The sequence below is a fragment of the Phyllobates terribilis genome, unplaced genomic scaffold (genome assembly GCF_046119375.1).
Source record: "Phyllobates terribilis strain yellow unplaced genomic scaffold, ASM4611937v1 Scaffold_8__6_contigs__length_399053987, whole genome shotgun sequence".
Taxonomy (NCBI): domain Eukaryota; kingdom Metazoa; phylum Chordata; class Amphibia; order Anura; family Dendrobatidae; genus Phyllobates; species Phyllobates terribilis.
Genome location: NW_027362768.1, coordinates 117,580,449 through 117,600,914, shown reverse-complemented (window position 1 = coordinate 117,600,914; position 20,466 = coordinate 117,580,449). Strand labels below are relative to the sequence as shown.

Here is a 20,466-nt window from a genome sequence, read left to right as displayed (position 1 = left end):
GGTGGGTTGCCCAGCACTATATACGTGCAACCCCATAGGACAGACGCCCAAATTTCCCTAGCCAATACTAAAGAGGCCTGGCCACTAGAGATGAGCGTTGTTCTACTCGAACTGTTCGCCAATCTCAAATTCGAGCTGTTTTGGGCGGTGTTCGAACACGAGCAATTTGATAAAAATTCGGCTGTTCGAGGTTATGTTCGATAACTGTTCGTGCACCAAAATCATAACTGGATTTTTTCTCAGTAATGATGAAAATGAATGTTAATACGCAGTTTGAGTGTACAGCGGGGTGGGGGGAGGGGCAGGGGATGGATCTCTGCAGGAACAATGAAGATCTCCATTTTTTTTTCTCTTTCCCGCGTTTGCAGTGGGGAGGTGCAATCTGTCAGCCTATCAGCAGCGCACACACGGAGCGAAGTGCTTTTTTTCACACAAGCAAGGGCATGTGTCATTGGCAGTGTATGTCACATGTCCTTGCCCTATAAGACCAAGCCATTTTCCCCGTCGCCACCATTTTGTCACTGCTGCAGCTGCGTGTTAGACGGCACCGCTGTTGCTGTGTGCGCTATACATTGTTAATTTCAAGCCAATTTTCGCACAAAAATACAGATAGCTTGGGAGTAGGGAATAGTTGTGATTGCAGTCCTTTTAAGGACTAGGTTACAGCATTTCCTACGACTTTTATCAGGGAGGTCTGTGCTCTTAAATAGATAGGTTGTGGGAGTAAAGACTAATTGTAATTGGAGTCCTTTTCAGGACTAGGTTACATCAGTTCCTATCAGTTTTTGCCAGGCAGGTCTGTGCCAGTGCTGTGCAAGTTTTTTTCACAGCATTTGGCTGAATCTAGCAAAGCTAATCCTTTTTGGCCTATTGCAGAGTGTGTTAGTCAGTGGAGTAGCCTATCTGTGCTGCAAGATATACCACCTGTGTATAGAATACCAATTTTTTTACTGCACCTAGTGAAGTAAAATCTTTTGGGCATAGCATCATTCTATTAGTCCATCTATGCTGACCTCCATCAGGTTGCAAATTAAAACTAATTTTTATCTGCATCTACAGTACCTCTGAAAAAATATTTGGGCTTCTAGCTGTGTGTGGGACCTGTTGTATTAGTCCATCTATACTGACCTCCATAAGGCTGCAAACTGAATATATTTTTTTCTGCATCTACCTCTGAAAAAATATTTGGGCTTCTAGCTGTGTGTGGGTCTTGTTCTATTAATCCATCTATACTGACCTCCATCAGGTTGCAAACTGAATATAATTTTTTTCTGCATCTAGCTCTGAAAAAATATTTGGCCTTCTAGCAGTGTGTCGGACTTTCTCTATTAGTCCATCTATACTGACCTCCATCAGGTTGCAAATTAAAAATAATTTTTATGTGCATCTACAGTACCTCTGAAAAAATATTTGGGCTTCTAGCTGTGTGTGGGACTTGTTGTATTAGTCCATCTATACTGACCTCCATCAGGTTGCAAATTAAAAATAATTTGTATCTGCATCTACAGTACCTCTGAAAAAATATTTGGGCTTCTAGCTGTGTGTGGGACTTGTTGTTTTAGTCCATCTATAGTGACCTCCATCAGGTTGCAAAGTGAATATATTTTTTTCTGCATCTACCTCTGAAAAAATATTTGGGCTTCTAGCTGTGTGTGGGACTTGTTGTATTAGTCCATCTATACTGACCTCCATCAGGTTGCAAATTAAAAATAATTTGTATCTGCACCTACAGTACCTCTGAAAAAATATTTGAGCTTCTAGCTGTGTGTGGGACTTGCTGTATTAGTCCATCTATACTGACCTCCATCAGGTTGCAAATTAAAAATAATTTGTATCTGCATCTACAGTACCTCTGAAAAAATATTTGGGCTTCTAGCTGTGTGTGGGACTTGTTGTATTAGTCCATCTATACTGACCTCCATCAGGTTGCAAACTGAATATATTTTTTTCTGCATCTACCTCTGAAAAAATATTTGGGCTTCTAGCTGTGTGTGGGACTTGTTGTATTAGTCCATCTATACTGACCTCCATCAGGTTGCAAACTGAATAAATTTTTTGTGCATCTACCTCTGAAAAAATATTTGGGCTTCTAGCTGTGTGTGGGACTTGTTGTATTAGTCCATCTATACTGACCTCCATCAGGTTGCAAATTAAAAATAATTTGTATCTGCATCTACAGTACCTCTGAAAAAATATTTGGGCTTCTAGCTGTGTGTGGGACTTGTTGTATTAGTCCATCTATACTGACCTCCATCAGGTTGCAAACTGAATATATTTTTTTCTGCATCTACCTCTGAAAAAATATTTGGGCTTCTAGCTGTGTGTGGGACTTGTTGTATTAGTCCATCTATACTGACCTCCATCAGGTTGCAAACTGAATATATTTTTTTCTGCATCTACCTCTGAAAAAATATTTGGGTTTCTAGCTGTGTGTGGGACTTGTTGTATTAGTCCATCTATACTGACCTCCATCAGGTTGCAAATTAAAAATAATTTGTATCTGCATCTACAGTACCTCTGAAAAAATATTTGGGCTTCTAGTTGTGTGTGGGACTTGTTGTATTAGTCCATCTATACTGACCTCCATCAGGTTGCAAACTGAATATATTTTTTTCTGCATCTACCTCTGAAAAAATATTGGGCTTCTAGCTGTGTGTGGGTCTTGTTCTATTAATCCATCTATACTGACCTCCATCAGGTTGCAAACTGAATATAATTTTTTTCTGCATCTAGCTCTGAAAAAATATTTGGCCTTCTAGCAGTGTGTCAGACTTTCTCTATTAGTCCATCTATACTGACCTCCATCAGGTTGCAAATTAAAAATAATTTTTATCTGCATCTACAGTACCTCTGAAAAAATATTTGGGCTTCTAGCTGTGTGTGGGACTTGTTGTATTAGTCCATCTATACTGACCTCCATCAGGTTGCAAATTAAAAATAATTTTTATCTGCATCTACAGTACCTCTGAAAAAATATTTGGGCTTCTAGCTGTGTGTGGGACTTGTTGTATTAGTCCATCTATACTGACCTCCATCAGGTTGCAAACTGAATATATTTTTTTCTGCATCTACCTCTGAAAAAATATTTGGGCTTCTAGCTGTGTGTGGGACTTGTTGTATTAGTCCATCTATACTGACCTCCATCAGGTTGCAAACTGAATATATTTTTTTCTGCATCTACCTCTGAAAAAATATTGGGCTTCTAGCTGTGTGTGGGACTTGTTGTGTTAGTCCATCTATACTGACCTCCATCAGGTTGCAAACTGAATATATTTTTTTCTGCATCTAACCCAGCCAATAGTTTTGGCCTAATACCACAGTTTGGCCACTCAGCTCTGCTCGGTTACCATCCATTGTTTTTTTGTGCAAACAACTCCAGAGTTGTGAATTAGTTAACCACCAAAATGAGTGGAAAAAGGCCTGCTGCTGGTGGAAAGGGGAATAGGCGTGTTGGGAAGGGGAAAAAAGGTTGTGTCCGTGGGGTAGGTGTTAAAGCAACAGTAACATCTGCAGAAGAAAGACCATCTTCCAGCCAAACTAAAATGTCTACTTCTTTTAGCGGACAATGTGATAAGATCCCTTTCTTACGGCCACGCCAATCGCTACAAATTCCAGATGAGGCACAAAAACAGCAGGTGCTTCAACGGATATCAAGTGCTCCATTAAGTGGGCTCTCCTCCACATCAAGTTCAACATCACAAATACTCCAGTCCTCAAAGGTGTCACCCAAATCGCACTTGCTTCCTCACAGCTCCCAAATCTCCAGCTGCCCGTCTGAGTATGAGGTAGAACAGATGGTTGAGTCTGCAGAGCTGTTTACTCATACTATAGCCTGGGAATCAGAGGTCGACTCCAGCGCTTCTGTGAATCCAGACGAGGAAATGATCTGCACTGATGCCCAGAATCTTTATGAGTCGGATCCAGGACCAGACGCAGAAGGTTCTGACCATAATGTAGACCCTCATTCCCAAACTGTAACTCCTGTTGGTGGAGACAATGAGGAAGACGATGATGAGACTCAAATACCTGATTGGAGCGACAACTTTAGTTTTTTGTCAGGGCAGGAACAGGTTGGCTCTGAGGACGACGGGTGTGATAACACACAGGGTGATGATGATGAGGTTGGAGATCCCACTTACTGTCAACCCACAGTCAGCCAAGAGATGAGGTCAGCAGAGGAGGTGGAGGAAGATGCTAGTGACGACGAGGTCAGGTTGCGCCTTCCTGGACAGAGACGTAGTACTGGAAGCACGTCAACAACTGCATCCTCAAACACAACTCTGCCTCTCACCACAAGTCGTGGTGGCTCTTCAGGTCGCATGGGTGCTAAGCCTTGCATAGCCTGGGCATTTTTTCAGATCGATAAAGATGACCCAACTCGTGTTATCTGTAACATTTGTCAGCAAAAGCTAAGTAGAGGCCAAAAAATACATAGTTTGAGTACTTCATGCATGAACCGGCACATGGACATGAAGCATAAGTTGCAGTGGGAAGCTCAGTGTGCTACAATGCGGCCTAGCCGGCCGGGCCAACCACCGTCTGCCATATCTTGTGCATCCGCGGCCTCTTCATCCTCTGTGACTGGGGGGACAGCAGTCACACCTGTTTTGGGGCGCAGACCTGCCACCTCTTTACCCGCAACAGCCAGCGTGATTGGCAGGTCATCATTTTCTTTGGAGGTGGTAACAGCAGCTGGTGTTGAGCGCTGTCCGACATCGATAGCACCACCTTTGGATCAAGGCAACCTAACATGTCCGCCTGCATCTTCCTCACAGACCGGCAGTTTGCCGGGGACACCCTTATCAACCCTGTCTAAGCACAATAGCCAGCCCTCGGTCCCTCAGATGTGGACAAGTAAAAGACCATTTCCTCCTAGCCATGAGAAAGCTAAGAGGTTGAATTTCACCATCTGCAAGCTATTGGCTACAGAAATGCTGCCTTTCCGCCTGGTGGACACAGAGGATTTTCGAGACCTTATGTTCGTCGCAGTGCCCCAGTACCAGATGCCCAGTCGGCACTACTTCTCAAAGAAAGGTGTGCCTGCGCTCCACCAGCATGTCGCACACAACATCACCGCTTCTTTGAGAAACTCTGTGTGTGACAGGGTGCATTTCACCACAGACACTTGGACGAGTAGGCATGGACAGGGGCGTTACATGTCGCTGACTGGGCACTGGGTAACTATGGTGACAGCAGGACAAGGGGCTGCTGTCCAAGTCTTGCCGTCCCCACGAGTTGTGCGTCAATCCTCTTTATGTCAAAGTTCCTCCACTGCTTCTGCCTCCTCAACCTCCTCTCGGTCTTCCACCTGCACCCAAAGCCTGTCTGGTCATGCCACAAGCTTTCTAACTGCGCAGAAGGGATCCTGCACACCTCCTTACTATGCTGGCAGTAGGGCTCAACGTCATCAGGCGGTTTTTACATTGAAATGTCTGGGAAATGTGAGTCACACAGCTGAGGAGTTGTGGTCAGCTCTGGAGAACCAATTTCATGAATGGTTGTCTCCACTGGACCTGAAACCAGGGAAGGCCGTGTGCGACAATGCTGCAAACCTGGGTGCGGCCCTTCGCCGGGGCAATGTCACACATGTGCCTTGTATGGCTCACGTGTTGAACCTGGTTGTCCAGCAATTTTTAGCCCACTATCCCAGACTAGATGGCCTTCTGCAGAGGGCATGGTCGCTGTGTGCTCACTTCCGCCGTTCGCATCCCGCAGCTCAGCGACTTACATCTCTACAGAAGTCGTTGGGCCTGCCACTTCACCGGCTAAAATGCGATGTGCCTACCCGGTGGAATTCAACTCTGCACATGTTGCAGCGACTGTGGCAGCACCGACAAGCCCTGGTGCAATACGTTCTGACGTATAGCCTGGGCCAACGAGATTCAGAGGTGGGGCAAATCACGCTGGAGGAGTGGTCTCAGATCAGGGACCTATGCACCCTTCTGCACAGTTTTGAAATGGCGACGAAGATGTTTAGTGCTGACGATGCCATTATCAGCATGACTATTCCGGTGATTTACATGCTGGAGCACATGTTAAACAGAATTCGGAGTCAGGTGGTGGCACAAGAGGAGGTGGAGGAAGTAGAGGAGGAGGAGTTGTATGCGGAAGGGCTAACATCTGCAAGGTCCAGACGGTCGGCAGCACCAAGGCGGCAGGCATGTGAGGGTGGGGGAGATGGTTTTACCAGGGCGCATGGTAGCAGCCAAACTAGTGAGGAAGGTGCAGGAGCCCAGGAAGAAGTGGAGGACGAACTGATGGAAGACTCATCAGTCTTGATGAGGGAGACCTTGATCACATTTCTGTTGTGCGAGGTTGGGGGGAGAGGACAGAGGAAGGAAGCATGATTGTTACCTCGCCACCAACACAACAGGGACTTGGTGCTCCTGGATGCGCAACACACATGAGTGCCTTCTTGCTGCACTACCTGCAACATGACCCTTGAATTGTGAGAATTAGAAATAATCCTGACTACTGGGTTGCCACACTGTTAGATCCCCGGTACAAAAGTAAATTTGCAGAAATTATTCCTGCCATAGAAAGGGATGCACGCATGCAGGAGTATCAGCAGAGACTGTTGCAGAATCTTACATGTGCTTTTCCACAAAATACCAGTGGTGCACGTAGTGAATCTCACAGTTCCAACTTGCCAACCGTGGGACCGTCAAGTGTTCAGCACTCAAACCGTAACAGAACCACAGTATCTGGTGGTAACATCAATTTTGCGGAATCATTTCACCACTTTTTTAGCCCATCCTTTGCAAGGCCACAGGAGACAAGAAGTCTGACACATAGTCAACGCCTAGAGACGATGGTACAGGAGTATCTCCAAGTAAACATTGAAGCCACGACTGTGTCACTGGACCCTTGCTCTTTTTGGGCTTCCAATCTGGATAAATGGCCGGAGCTAGCCACTTACGCCTTGGAGATCTTGTCATGCCCCGCAGCCAGCGTTCTGTCTGAACGTGTGTTCAGCGCTGCTGGTGGTGTGCTGACAGATAAGCGCACGCGGCTCTCCACTGATAATGTAGACAGACTCACGTTCATAAAGATGAACAAATCATGGATCCGAAACGTCTTTTCTACCCCTGTGTCATCCTGGGGAGAGTAAAAGCTTGATGATTGTTTAAAATCACCCTACCAACCGTTTTAAGCTTTCAAATTACTAATCATGTTTATCTGTATCTTGACTGGAAAATAATTTGGGCTTTGTAGCAGTGTGCAGCACTGATCCTATTAGGCCATCTATAATAAGCTCCACCAGATTTAAAATTAAAAATAATTTTTAGCTGCATCTAGCCCGGAAAATAATTTTGGGGCTCCGAGATGCGCAAGACACATAAGTGCCTTCTTGCTGCACTACCTGCAGCATGACCCTCATATTGTCAGAATTCGAAGTAATCATGACTACTGGGTTGCCACACTCTTAGATCCCCCAAACTTTTCGATCAACCTTTTCATTTTAATAAAGACCAAAAAAATGGTCATTTTTGAAATTATAAGCATTAGCAGGTTGTTAGAAACTGAAATCAAACAGTTTTCAACTCAAAACTTTATTCTAGGTGATGTTACATTTTCACATAGGACCCCTTGTTCGAAAGGAGCTTCTGAACTCTCTCGTCCATTGAATTTGTCAGGTTTTGGATGGTTTCTGCTTCAATTGTTTTGCATGAGGACAGAATACCCTCCCAGAGCTGTTGCTTAGATGTGAACTGCCTCCCGCCATCATAGACACTCCTTTTAATGATGCTCCAAAGGTTCTGAATGAGGTAGAGGTCAGGGGAGCATGGGGGTCACACCATAAGTTTGTCCCCTTTTATGCCCATATCAGCCAGAGATGCAGATGTTTTATGTGCAGCATGAGATGGTGCATTATCATGCAGAAAAATGATCTTGCTGTGAAATACACGGTTCTTCTTCTTGAACCATGGCAGGAAGTGCTGTTTGAGAAAATCCACATACATTATGGAGTTCATCTTTAGCGCCTTCAGGGATCCTAAAGGGGCCGACAATCTCTCTCCCCATGATTCCAGCCCAAAACATTACTCCACCTCCTCCTTGTTGGCGCTGTAGCCGTGTTTGCGTGGGTTGTCCATCAACCAGCCATCCTCCACTCCATCCATCTGGACCATCGAGCGCTGCATGGCACTCATCCGTGAACAAAACAGTTTTGAAATCAGTCTTCATGTAATGTTTGGCCCACTGGAGCCATTTCTGCTTGTGTGAAGTGGATAGAGGAGGTCGACAGGATGGCGTATGCACAGCTGCAAACCTCTGAAGGACCCTGCATCTTGTTGTTCGGGGGACGTTGGAGGCACAAGCAGCTTCAAAAACTTGTCTGCTGCTATGACAAGGCTTTTTTGCCGCTGCTCTTTCAACCTGACGTAATTGCCTGTAGGAAAGAGTCCTCAATTTGCCCTTATCAGCACGCACACGTGTGTACTGTGAATCAGCTACATACTTCTTGATTGCCAAGACACTTCATCCTGATCATCGCACAATGTTGATTGTAGTCATGCCTTGACCTAAACACTCCACAATTTGTTGCTTCTCAGCAGCCGACACATCCTTTTTCTTTCCCATTTTGGCAGAAAATGTAGGCTGCTGAATAATGTGAGAGAGCCTTCTTAAGTAGTCTTGCCTTTCATTGGACACACCTGCCAAACTAATTAGCACTGGTGTCTGCAATTGCTTACAGTGATATAAAGAGCCCTGACACACATCACCATCAATGAGTTTAACTGACAAACAAACAAATTCTTCCCTTATCACTCCTAAACACTTTTTGCATAATAATTTGGAACACAGTGTACATGTGCTTTTCCACAAAACACCAGTGGTTCACGTAGTGAATCTTACAGTTCTAACTTGCCAACCGTGGTCTGTATGGAGTTGTTCAATAAAGGGCCCAAAATTAAGATAACATAGATGGGAGAGGTCTCTATGAATAGGAATTCCTAAGTATTTGATACCCTGTGAGGGCCAGGCAAAGGGAAAGTTGGACTGGATGGAATCCTATATGGATTTGGGGAGGGAGACATCGAGGGCCTCAGACTTCGCTGCATTGATTTTAAAATTTGACCATGTAACAAAGTGATCTATTTCAGCCATAACAGCATGGATGGATATATGTGATTGAGTGATATATACTAGGACATCATCAGCAAATAGAGAGCACTTGTACTCGGTGCCTCCCACCTCAATCCACCTAATATTGGGGTTATGGCGAATTGATGAGAGCAGGTGCTCCGTCACTAGGATGTATAAGAGAGGGGACAGAGAACATCCCTGCCTTGTCCCATTGGTGATTGTGAAAGGTGATGAAAATGTTCTGACGCGCCCCCTGGGCCTTGGGACACCCGGAGCCGGACCCTTTTTGGTGGATGCTGGTGGTTGTAGTCTCCGTGGCGGCAACCCGGTTCCGTGGCTCAGGGCGGTCAAACCAGTGGCGGAACTATTTATGTGGTTTTGATGTTTAAATGTCCGACTACGCCACCCGTGGATTGCGGTCAGAGTGAACCGCCGCTCCAGGGCAGACCGCTGAGGCTGGTGTTGTAGGTGCAGCAGAGCGTAGCATAACTCCCCACGGGAGGAGTATAGCCTCAGGGCAGTGTATGCGGAGGATGGGGGTGATGGTGCAGGGCAGCAGCAGTAATGACACGGAGTCAGTGATGCAGTCCAGGGCCTTTACTCACAGTTCTTATTATCCAGACCACGTCTGCAGGTAACGGCTGCCCACGTCGTACTGTGCTCACCAGGTGAGGGGCTCAGACAACTCCCAGATAACTTTGGAGCGCTTCACAGGACCCCCTTTGTGTGTCCTTTGTCTGGCCTTTCTTACCAACCCTTCTGTCCGGCTGCCTCGGGCCTCCTCTTGGTAAACTTGGCGCCAGTTTCCCTGACCCTATGTAGTGCCTTCCTAGCGGGTGTAGCGAGGGGCTGCGCCACATAAAATGTCACAGCCTCCTGTTTCTAGCTGAGGGTCGTTTCCTGCCTCCACTAGTTTCGGGGACCAGTCTCCCCCTTTGGCCTGACCCCTCCACGCAGGTGGATTCTGGCGTGCGGTGGCGACTCGCCCGTCCGCACCCCTGAGATCCCTTCGTTCCTCGTTCCTGGAGCCTTCTCCGCTCCTCTTCCTTCCTTCTCCCTCTTCCAGGCCTGGGCCTCTGTTACTAGGCCCGCCTCCGGAGCAGAGCTCATGCAGAGCCCCTGCTCCCTGCCACTTCTGCTCAGACTTCTCTGCACTGAACTAAGATGGTGCCCACCTTTTATACTCCCTTCTCAATGCACCCAGGAACTGCTTCCTCCCTGCTCCTGCACTACAGGGTTCCCCTTCCTCAGTGTTCCCTCCCCCCACTCCAGCCAGGGACAGGGACTGTCGTGCCCATCTCAGGGGCATATTGGTCGCCCTGCCCCACGGCAATGTGGTGTAATGCATGCAGGTGTTGGGTCCTGATCCACACTACATCCTTACCTGAGAGTGAGATATCACACCTCTGGGTGAGGTGCAATACCTCTGTAGCAACCAAGCCCTCAGGGTGCTACAGTTCCATTTATCTTCAGCCTAGGTGACGTATTGCGATACAGGGCCGTGATTTTGGCTATAAAAGGGTCCCCTAGACCCCTACCCCAAGCTTTTTAAGAGAATCATATATGGCGTGCCAGGAGACTCTATGGAATGCTTTCTCAGCATCCAACGAGAGTATCTAATTACAAATTTTTAACTGCATCTAGCCCAGGAAATACTTTGTGCCTAGTAGCAGGGTCTGCTAGTCAGCAGATTATCCCGGCTGTTAAGCAAGCTACACCACCTGTAGTTTGGACACTTCATTTTTTCAAAGGAAATGCTTCGGGACCACGGGATACTCAGTGAAGAGCATCAGGAGGCACCCCAAGGCATAGGGGCTGGGACTGGTAGTAGGATGCCTTGCGGTGGACAGCCGAGCTCGATCCTTATAAAAGCTTTTTAACTGCAGCAGCTTTAGTGGACGCTACTGGAGCTGGAATTACGCGGCTGCTGGCATGAGACTTGCCCTCCAATAGATCCTTGTAAATGGATTTAAAGTGTATTCATTCAAATTAGAGAGACAATTTAAATTAAAAAGCTTAGAGCTGCCTCCACCACAGGGGGGCTCGCTCGACCCACCAGCGGACAGGCACCAGTATTGGAAGAGGTGGGCTGGCCATCAGGGTTCACCGCGGCTCTGGCACAAACCCGGCGACACGGAGGTGGCACGGGCAGGAGCGGACTGGCCGTGTCGGCTTCTCACTTTTTGGATTTTAGAAGGGCATGACATGCCTATATCTGTGTCTCCCCCTCCTTTTACTCCTCCACCTCTTTTATTTTCGCATGACTATATGTACTTGTCACTTTTCCATGTGTTAGTTATGTCTTCTGAGCAGTTTGTCAGCTTTTGGACACCTTTGAAGGTGTTTTCTATGTGTTTCTATGTGTTTTTGTTTGCCTGCCATTGGTTTTAACGGTGTTTGAAGGTGTTCGACGAACAGTTCGACGAACAGTTCGGCGAACACACTGGTGTTCGACGAACCGAACCGAACTCGAACACTACGGGGGTGGCTCAACACTACTGGCCACATCCTGCATAAAAATGTGCAAAAAAGATGAAAAATATTGTATAAGATAAATACACCACATGAGGTATTGGTTGATATTTTGGCCAAAATGCGCAAGCTCACAACCCACGTCAAGGGTCCCCATACTTGCGAGTCCTAACACTAAACATTAAAAATGGCTAACATAATTTCAAAAAACATCACAGTTGAATTGGTAGGTTAGTGAGTGGCTGTCTGCATCAGTATTTTGCACATGTGCTGCCCCCGCCTTAATCATGGTGACTAGCTGCATCCTGCAGTGCATTGCTAATCTGACATGGTGTTGGTAAGGCTTTATCTTTTACTGTGATTTTTTTTTTAAATCCAGCATCCTTTTTTAACAGATACATTGCAATTCTGTAAGGCTATGTGCCCACGATGCAGAAATGCTCCGGATTTTTCCTGAGCGTTTCTGCATCTCCCTGGCAGAAAAAACGCGTGTGGATTTTACATGCATTTTTTCAGCTAGGGACAAGTGTTTGTCACGCGTTTTGCACATGCGATTTCTCATGCGGGTTGTCAAGCGCTTTCCAAGCGATTTTAGCATCACTTGGAAAAATGCTTGACAACTTGGTCACACAATATAAATCTATGCAACCGGCATGGATTTTATATAGTGTGACCAAGTTAGTTAAAAAAAAGAACAAAAATGGTAAAAAATAAAAAAAAACATTATACTCACCTTCCGATGGCCCTCGGTCTCCTTCTCCGGTCTCCCCGGTAGCTCACAGTGGTGTGAAAGGACCTTCCATGTAGTCATTTAGTCATGTGACAGGTCACGCGACCGCCGACGTCAGTGGTCGAGTGACCCATCACATGACTAAATTACGTCATGGAAGGTCCTTTTAGACCATCGCGAGTCGCCGGGGAGCCAGGACACATCACTAAGGAGACTGGGGGCCCTCAGAAGGTAAAAAATGGATTGTACACAGATGACAAATGTGAAAAAATTGTAAAGCGCACAAGACCATGGAGACCAGTGATTGACTGGGGTGATCACTTGCACTGTAATCATGACATTAACACTGCTGCCTTTCAAAAAAGATTAGGAGCAGTGGAGGAGAGACATTGCTGTTTTAAGCCCCATTCACATGCTCAGTATTTGGTAAGTATTTTACACCAGTATTTTTAACCCCTTCACCATCTTGGGGTTTTCAGTTTTTTTGTTTTTGTTTTTTTCTCCCATTCTTCACAAAGCCATAACTTTTTTATTTTTCTGTCAATATGGCCATGTGAGGGCTTGTTTATTTCAGGAAAAGTTTTACTTTTGAACTAAACCATTGATTTTACCATAAAAATAAAACCACAGATTCCAAGTGCGGTGAAATTTGTAACTCCACAAATTTTTTATTTACCAGATAATAAATGCTAAAAATGACCTGCCACTATGATTCTCTAGGTCATTACGAGTTCATAGATACCAAACATGTATAGGTTCTTTTTTATTTAAGTGGTGAAAAAAAATCCAAAATTTGTAAAAAAAAAAAATGGCGTCATTTTTCAAGACCCGTAGTGTCTGCATATTTACTCATCTGAGGTTGGGTGAGGGCTTATTTTTTCGCACTGAGCTGATGTTTTTATTTATACCATTTTGGGGTAGATACGATATTTTGATTGCCTGTTATTCCATTTTAATGCAATGTTGCAGTGAACAAAAAACTTATTTCTGGAGTTCTGATTTTTTTTTCTCATTACGCCGTTTACCAATCTGATTAATTCTTTTATTATATTGATAAATTGGATGATTCTGAACCCGGCGATACCAAACGTGTATTTTTGATTGATTTTTAATTGTTTTATTTTGAATGGGGCGAAAGGGGGCGGGGTTGAAGTTTTATATATTTTTTATTTTTAAAACATTTTTTTTTTTACTTTTCAGATGCTTCAATAGTCTCCATGATCAGATCAGCTGTCATATGCCCAAAAAGGTGCAGGCTTATTGCCAGAGCCTGCACCAAAGAAGGGGAGGTGACCTTAGACATACCTATATGTCAAAGGTCGTTAAAGAGTTAAGCCAAAACCAGGAATGGATGAATAATACAGAATTGGTGCATGTGTTTCTATTATACCTTTCCTCTGATTGTGCCACTCCTGATTTTGGCTTACAAATACTGATGTAAAATACTGACCAAATACTGACTGTGTGAACATTACCTTAAAATGAGGTCGTCTATAGAGGAAAAATCCATTTAAATAATACCTACAGTACATTCTTTATACATTGTAGTAATAGTAATAGATTTTTTTTCTAGCAATACTACTATATATAGCTTAATGACCTTTGTAATTGAAGTTAGCGGAGAAAACTTGTTATTTTCAGGAGAAGTAAAGTATAACTATAACAAGTATTTTTAGCTTTAAAATCTGTAGCCCATATTAGAGAAAAAAAGTAATTGACTCCTTGTGTAAGGCCAGGTTCATGTAGCTTACTTTGAGACAGGTTTTGATGTTTTTTTAACCAAAGCTAAAAGTAAAAATAATAGAAAGATAAAACTATATAAAGGAAAAATGTATACTGTAATTCTCAATTTTTGCTTTCTTTTTGTGCTGAAATTCAGCTTTGGTTACAAAAAGTAATAATAGTATTGGGTCTGTGCACCTAGACTTTCTGCACTTTAGGGTGCAGTCAGACGGCCATATAACATGGACGATGATAGCATCGCAATGCTTGGACTGGTTGTCGGCTCTATTTTTAGAAATAGATGCTGTCACGCTCGGGTCAGGAGAGCCGCCGGCCAGTCCAAGCATTGCGATGCCATCATCGTCCATGTTAAGGGCCGTCTGACTGTGCCCTTAGATATAAAATCAAAGTTTTTTGGTTAATGTATTTAACAACAATATGTTACTAATTTAATACATACATTGGTTTTTATGCAAAGTACGCTACCTGCATAAGCCTAAAAATGAAGGAAAACAATTTTACAATCTTAATGTTTTAGTTATATTCCATGGCTGCCCAACAATCGGAGCATTTTATATTCAGTTTTGGCTTTATATATGCCAAAGACACAAAGAGAAAAGGACAAATGAAAATTGAGTTTTCAGTAGCCAAATTGCCTTTAGAACTTTGGGATTAAACGCAGTAATACAAACACTAGACAATTTATGTTCTGCTTGCCTATCACAGCCTTTGTTGTTATCGACCGAACAAAGCTTTATGATTTTGATTCTCTGGAAATTAAAGATGAAAAGGAATAAAAAAATAATAAAATATTATTTGCGGATACTTATATTGAGGTTACTCTATTTGAGTGACTCACTGGTTTTGTAATCCTTATTTAAAGGATTGGGAAATAAGAAAGAAATTCAACCAATGAAAACATTCACAAAAAAGTTTAGATTTTTTTTCTCCATTTGATCAAATTTTTTTTTTTGTATGAGGCATCCACTATACCTGAAGAGTCGCTTAGCACAGATCCGAATGCACTAATGATAACATTGGCTTTCAACTGAACAATCTGATCTTCGTCTTCAATCCAATTTCCATCCTCATCTTGTTCTGTTCGAACAAACTCCATTCCACCAATTTGGCCACCTTTGAGAATTACTTTACGAGGTGATAAGAATGGAAGAAATTCACACTTTTCCTCTTTGGCTAACTCCACCTGCAGGACAAAAAAAATAACATTATAACTGATTGGGTCTTTATAACTATTAGAAGTAGGAGATAGACGTTCTAGTAGACTGCGCTGCTGTGAAAAAAGAGTAGTTCCACGAGTGGTAATATTTCAAGTAGGTTTTATTAATACATTTCAGGTTGGTGCTAAACCCTTTCTCAAAACTAAACTAGATACGTCTTGAGGAAGGGTTCGGTACGAACCTGAAAAGTGTCAATAAAAGCAAATTGAAATATTCCCACACATGGAACTACTCCTTTTTCACAGAAGCCTGGTCTATCAGAATGTGTATCTCCTGCTTCTCCTCAATCTACTGTACATGTGTGGCACCCCAGGGGTCTGGTTGCCACAGTGGTAGAAATACCATGTCTGAGAGCGAGCATGGGTTTTCCTGGTAAGGAGCACTGTTGCATGCAATGCCTCCTGCCCCAGTCCAGGGAGGGGAGGAACCTGCCCATTATAAACTGGATCTGGGGCGGGGTTAGCAGAGAAGAGCAGAGTAGAGGAGTGTCAAGTTCTAGTCCAGAGGAAGGGACAGAGGAGCAGCAAGGAGCTCTGGAGGCAACACAGGAGCAGAGAGCAAGGGATTGGAGCTGATAGAGCTCATCCTGGCAGAAGACGCAGAGAACCGGACACCGGAGTCCGAGGCTGTGAGGATATCCACATCCAGCAGCAGAAACCACCTGGCAGGGGATTTCAGGACCTCTGGCCATAGAAAGCCCGGAGGCTCAGTCACACGCAAGGGACCGGCACCGCCATCGAGGAGCAGAAGGTACCAAAGGCCCCAAGTCACCAGCCATACGGGTGAGCACCACACGGTACACTCAGGGACATGGGCTACTACACAACTACAGCAAGGTAGCAAGGAAGAGTGCAGTCAGACGGGAAGGCCTACACCTCCACCTGGCCAGGGGGACTCTTGTTCGCTCACAGACTGACCAGGCCTCTAATGTTAGCCAGTACTCCCGGCAGGGCCTTCTCCATTGCCAACAGTTAAGACTAGAGATGAGCGGTGTTCGACTAGAACTGTTCGCCAATCTTAAATTCGAGCTGTTTTGGGCGGTGTTCGAGTTGTTCGACGAACCCGAACGATTTGCAAAAAATTCGGCTGTTCGAGGTTATGTTCGATAACTGTTCGTGCACCAAAAGCGTGTCCTGCATGTCTGGTGCTATTTAGAGCACCAATCATGCAGGGATTGTCTGCCACTCACTGTAATGCCACAGCCATGGTGGTTGTGGCATTACAGTGATTGCCCAAATCGATGGGAACAGTGCCAACAGTGAAACATGAAAAGCCGGCAATTCAGCAGCGGCATACACCGGTACCCGACAATTTAGAACCGAAAGAATAGAGCATCACACATAGATTAGATAGATAGAAACATGTCAGTCACATATATATGAAGTACTGTGACAGTGTTGGTTACTGTACTTGTCATTTAGCGTAAAGGATTTATAAAAAAAAATAATAGTGTTTTCATGCACCGTCTCTTTAAAAAAGCCGGCCGGCAATTCAGCAGCGGTACCCGACAATTTATAACAGACAGAATAGAGCTTCACACATAGATTAGATAGATAGAAACATGTCAGTCACATATATATGAAGTACAGTGATAGTGTTGGTTACTGTACTTGTCATTTAGTATTAAAATAAAGGATTTATTATTAAAAAAATTGGCGTGGGGTTCCCCTTAATTTTAGGCTCTAGCGGAGGTTAAGCAGACGGCTGGGGCAGATGTTTGAAGCCTGGGAAGGGGGTAATACCCACGGAGCTTCCCAGGCTACTAATATCAGCCCCCAGCTGAATACATAGCCTTTACTAGCTATTAAAATGGGGGACCCCCCCAAAAAAATGACGTGGGGTCCCCCCTAATTTAATAGCTAGCAAAGGCTAGGCAGACAGCTGGGGGCTGATATTAATAGCCCAGGAAGGGAGCCATGAATATTGGCCCCCTCCCAGGCTAGAAACACCAGCCGTCAGCCGCCCCAGAAATGGCGCATTCATAGGATGCGCCAATTCTGGCACTTAGCCTCGCTCTTCCACGCTGCCCTGGTGCGGTGGCAGGGGGTAATAGGGTTGGGGTTGATGTCAGCTTATAATGCCAGCTGACATCAAGCCCAGGTTAGTAATGGAGAGACGTCTATAAGACACCCCCATTACTAACCCCATAGTCAAAGTTAAAAAAAACACAAACACCCAGAATAAAGTCCTTTAATTGAAATAAAGACACAATCCTTTATTGTTCTAAATTAAACCATACTTACCGTCACGCCCATTCCAGCTGAAGCCAACGATCTCCTGCAATAAAAGAAAAATAATAAAGCAACCTCATCCTTACCTTTCCATGGTTCCCACGACAGCTTCAGCTCTGCTACATCGAGATGACAGGCTGGACCGCAGCAGAACGCTGCCATCCAGCCTCTCATCCCGCAGACACTGAGAAGCGCAGGCTTGCTTGCGCTGCTCAGCGTCTCTCTGTGACGACATCCAGATGAGCCGAGTTCATGTCCAATGAACTCGGCTCACCTCATGCACGTCACTGACAGCGTGGGAAAATTCTCACGCTGAAGCGGTGAGTGCAGGAGAATTCTCCCACGCTGTCAGTGACGTGCATAAGGTGAGCTCATGTCCAATGAACTCAGCTCACCTCCTGCACGTCACTGACAGCGTGGGAGAATTCTCCTGCACTCAACGCTTCAGCGTGAGAATTCTCCCACGCTGAAGCGCTGAGTGCAGGAGAATTTTCCCACGCTGTCAGTGACGTGCATAAGGTGAGCTCATGTCCAATGAACTCAGCTCACCTCCTGCACGTCACTGACAGCGTGGGAGAATTCTCCTGCAATCAGCGCTTCAGTGTGAGAATTCTCCCACGCTGAAGCGCTGAGTGCAGGAGAATTTTCCCACGCTGTCAGTGACGTGCATGAGGTGAGCCGAGTTCATTGGACATTAACTCGGCTCATCTGGATGCCCTCACAGAGAGACACTGTGGAGCGCAAGCAAGCCTGCGCTTCTCAGTGTCTGCGGGATGACAGGCTGGATGGCAGCGTTCTGCTGCGGTCCAGCCTGTCATCTCGATGTAGCAGAGCTGAAGCTGTCATGGGAACCATGGAAAGGTAAGGATGATGTTGCTTTATTATTTTTCTTTTATTTCAGGAGATCGTTGGCTTCAGCTGGAATGGGCGTGATGGTAAGTATGGTTTAATTTAGAACAATAAAGAATTGTGTGTTTATTTCAATTAAAGAACTTTTTTCTGGGTGTTGTGTTTTTTTTAAATACTTTACTAGAAATTCATGGTGGTCATGTCTAATATTGGCGTGACCCCATGAATTTCGGGCTTAGGGCCAGCTGATAATGCCAAGCTGGCCCTAACCCCTTTATTACCCAGTGAGCCACCGCATCAGGGCCCTGGATGAGTTGGGTACAGCGCCAGAAGATGGCGCTTCTATGAACGCGCCATTTTCCGGGGTGGCTGCGGACTGCAATTTGCAGCGGGGGTGGCCCAGAGAGCTTGGGCCTCCCTGCGCTGCGGATTCCAGCCCCCAGCTGCCTAGTTGTACCTGGCTGGACACAAAAACAGGGCGAAGCCCCACGTCAATTATCTTTAAATTATTTCATGAAATAATTAAGAAAAAAAGGGCTTCCCTATATTGTTGTGTCCGGCCAGGTACAAATAGGCAGCTGGTGGTTGGGGGCAGCCCGTTCCTGCCTGCTGTACCTGGCTGGACACAAATATAGTGCGAAGCCCCACGTCAATTTTTTTTAAATTATTTCATGAATTTCCTGAAATAATTTAAAAAAACTGAAGTGGGGCTTCGCACTATATTTGTGTCCAGCCAGGTACAGCAGGTAGGAACGGGCTGCCCCCATCCACCAGCTGCCTATTTGTACCTGGCCGGACACAACAATATAGGGAAGCCCTTTTTTTCTTAATTATTTCATGAATTTCATGAAATAATTAAAAAAAAAGTACGTGGGGCTTCGCCCTATTTTTGTGTCCAGCCAGGTACAACTAGGCAGCTGGGGGCTGGAATCTGCAGCGAAGGGAGGCCCAAGCTTTCTGGGCCCCCCCCCGCTACAAATTGCAGTCCGCAGCCACCCCGGAAAATGGCGCGTTCATAGAAGCGCCATCTTCTGGCGCTGTACCCAACTCATCCAGGGCCCTGGTGCGGTGGCTCACTGGGTAATAAAGGGGTTAGGGCCAGCTTGGTATTATCAGCTGGCCCCAAGCCCAAATTTCATGGGGTCACGCCAGTATTAGACATGACCGCCATGAATTTCTAGTAAAGTATTTAAAAAAAACACAACACCCAGAATAAAGTCCTTTAATTGAAATAAACACACAATTCTTTATTGTTCTAAATTAAACCATACTTACCATCACACCCATTCCAGCTGAAGCCAACGATCTCCTGCAATAAAAGAAAAATAATAAACCAACCTCATCCTTACCTTTCCATGGTTCCCACGACAGCTTCAGCTCTGCTACATCGAGATGACTGGCTGGACCGCAGCAGAACCTGCCATCCAGTCTGTCATCCCGCAGACACTGAGAAGCGCAGGCATGCTTGCGCTCCTCACTGTCTCGCTGTGACGGCATCCAGATGAGCCGAGGTCATGTCCAATGAACTCGGCTCACCTCATGCACGTCACTGACAGCGTGGGAAAATTCTCACGCTGAAGTGCTGAGTGCAGGTGAATTCTCCCACGCTGTCAGTGATGTGCATGAGGTGAGCTCATGTCCAATGAACTCAGCTCACCTCCTGCACGTCACTGACAGCGTGGGAAAATTCTCCTGCAATCAGCGCTTCAGCGTGAGAATTTTCCCACGCTGTCAGTGACATGCATGAGGTGAGCCGAGTTCATTGGACATGAACTCGGCTCATCTGGATGTCGTCACAGAGAGACGCTGAGCAGCGCAAGCAAGCCTGCGCTTCTCAGTGTCTGCGGGATGACAGGCTGGATGGCAGCGTTCTGCTGCGGTCCAGCCTGTCATCTCGATGTAGCAGAGCTGAAGCTGTCGTGGGAACCATGGAAAGGTAAGGATGAGGTTGCTTTATTATTTTTCTTTTATTGCAGGAGATCGTTGGCTTCAGCTGGAATGGGCGTGATGGTAAGTATGGTTTAATTTAGAACAATAAAGGATTGTGTCTTTATTTCAATTAAAGGACTTTATTCTGGGTGTTTGTGTTTTTTTTAACTTTGACTATGGGGTTAGTAATGGGGGTGTCTTATAG

General features: G+C 45.3%; 1 protein-coding gene across 1 annotated transcript in view; it reads right to left on the bottom strand.

The window, feature by feature from the left end:
* Positions 1-20,466, bottom strand: part of DPYD (dihydropyrimidine dehydrogenase) — a 2,479,659-nt gene that overhangs the window by 1,219,853 nt on the left and 1,239,340 nt on the right. Inside the window, exon 11 of the mRNA XM_073643235.1 lies at positions 15,008-15,218. Coding sequence (XP_073499336.1) covers positions 15,008-15,218 — 211 coding nt within the window. The remainder of the gene's footprint in view (positions 1-15,007; positions 15,219-20,466) is intronic.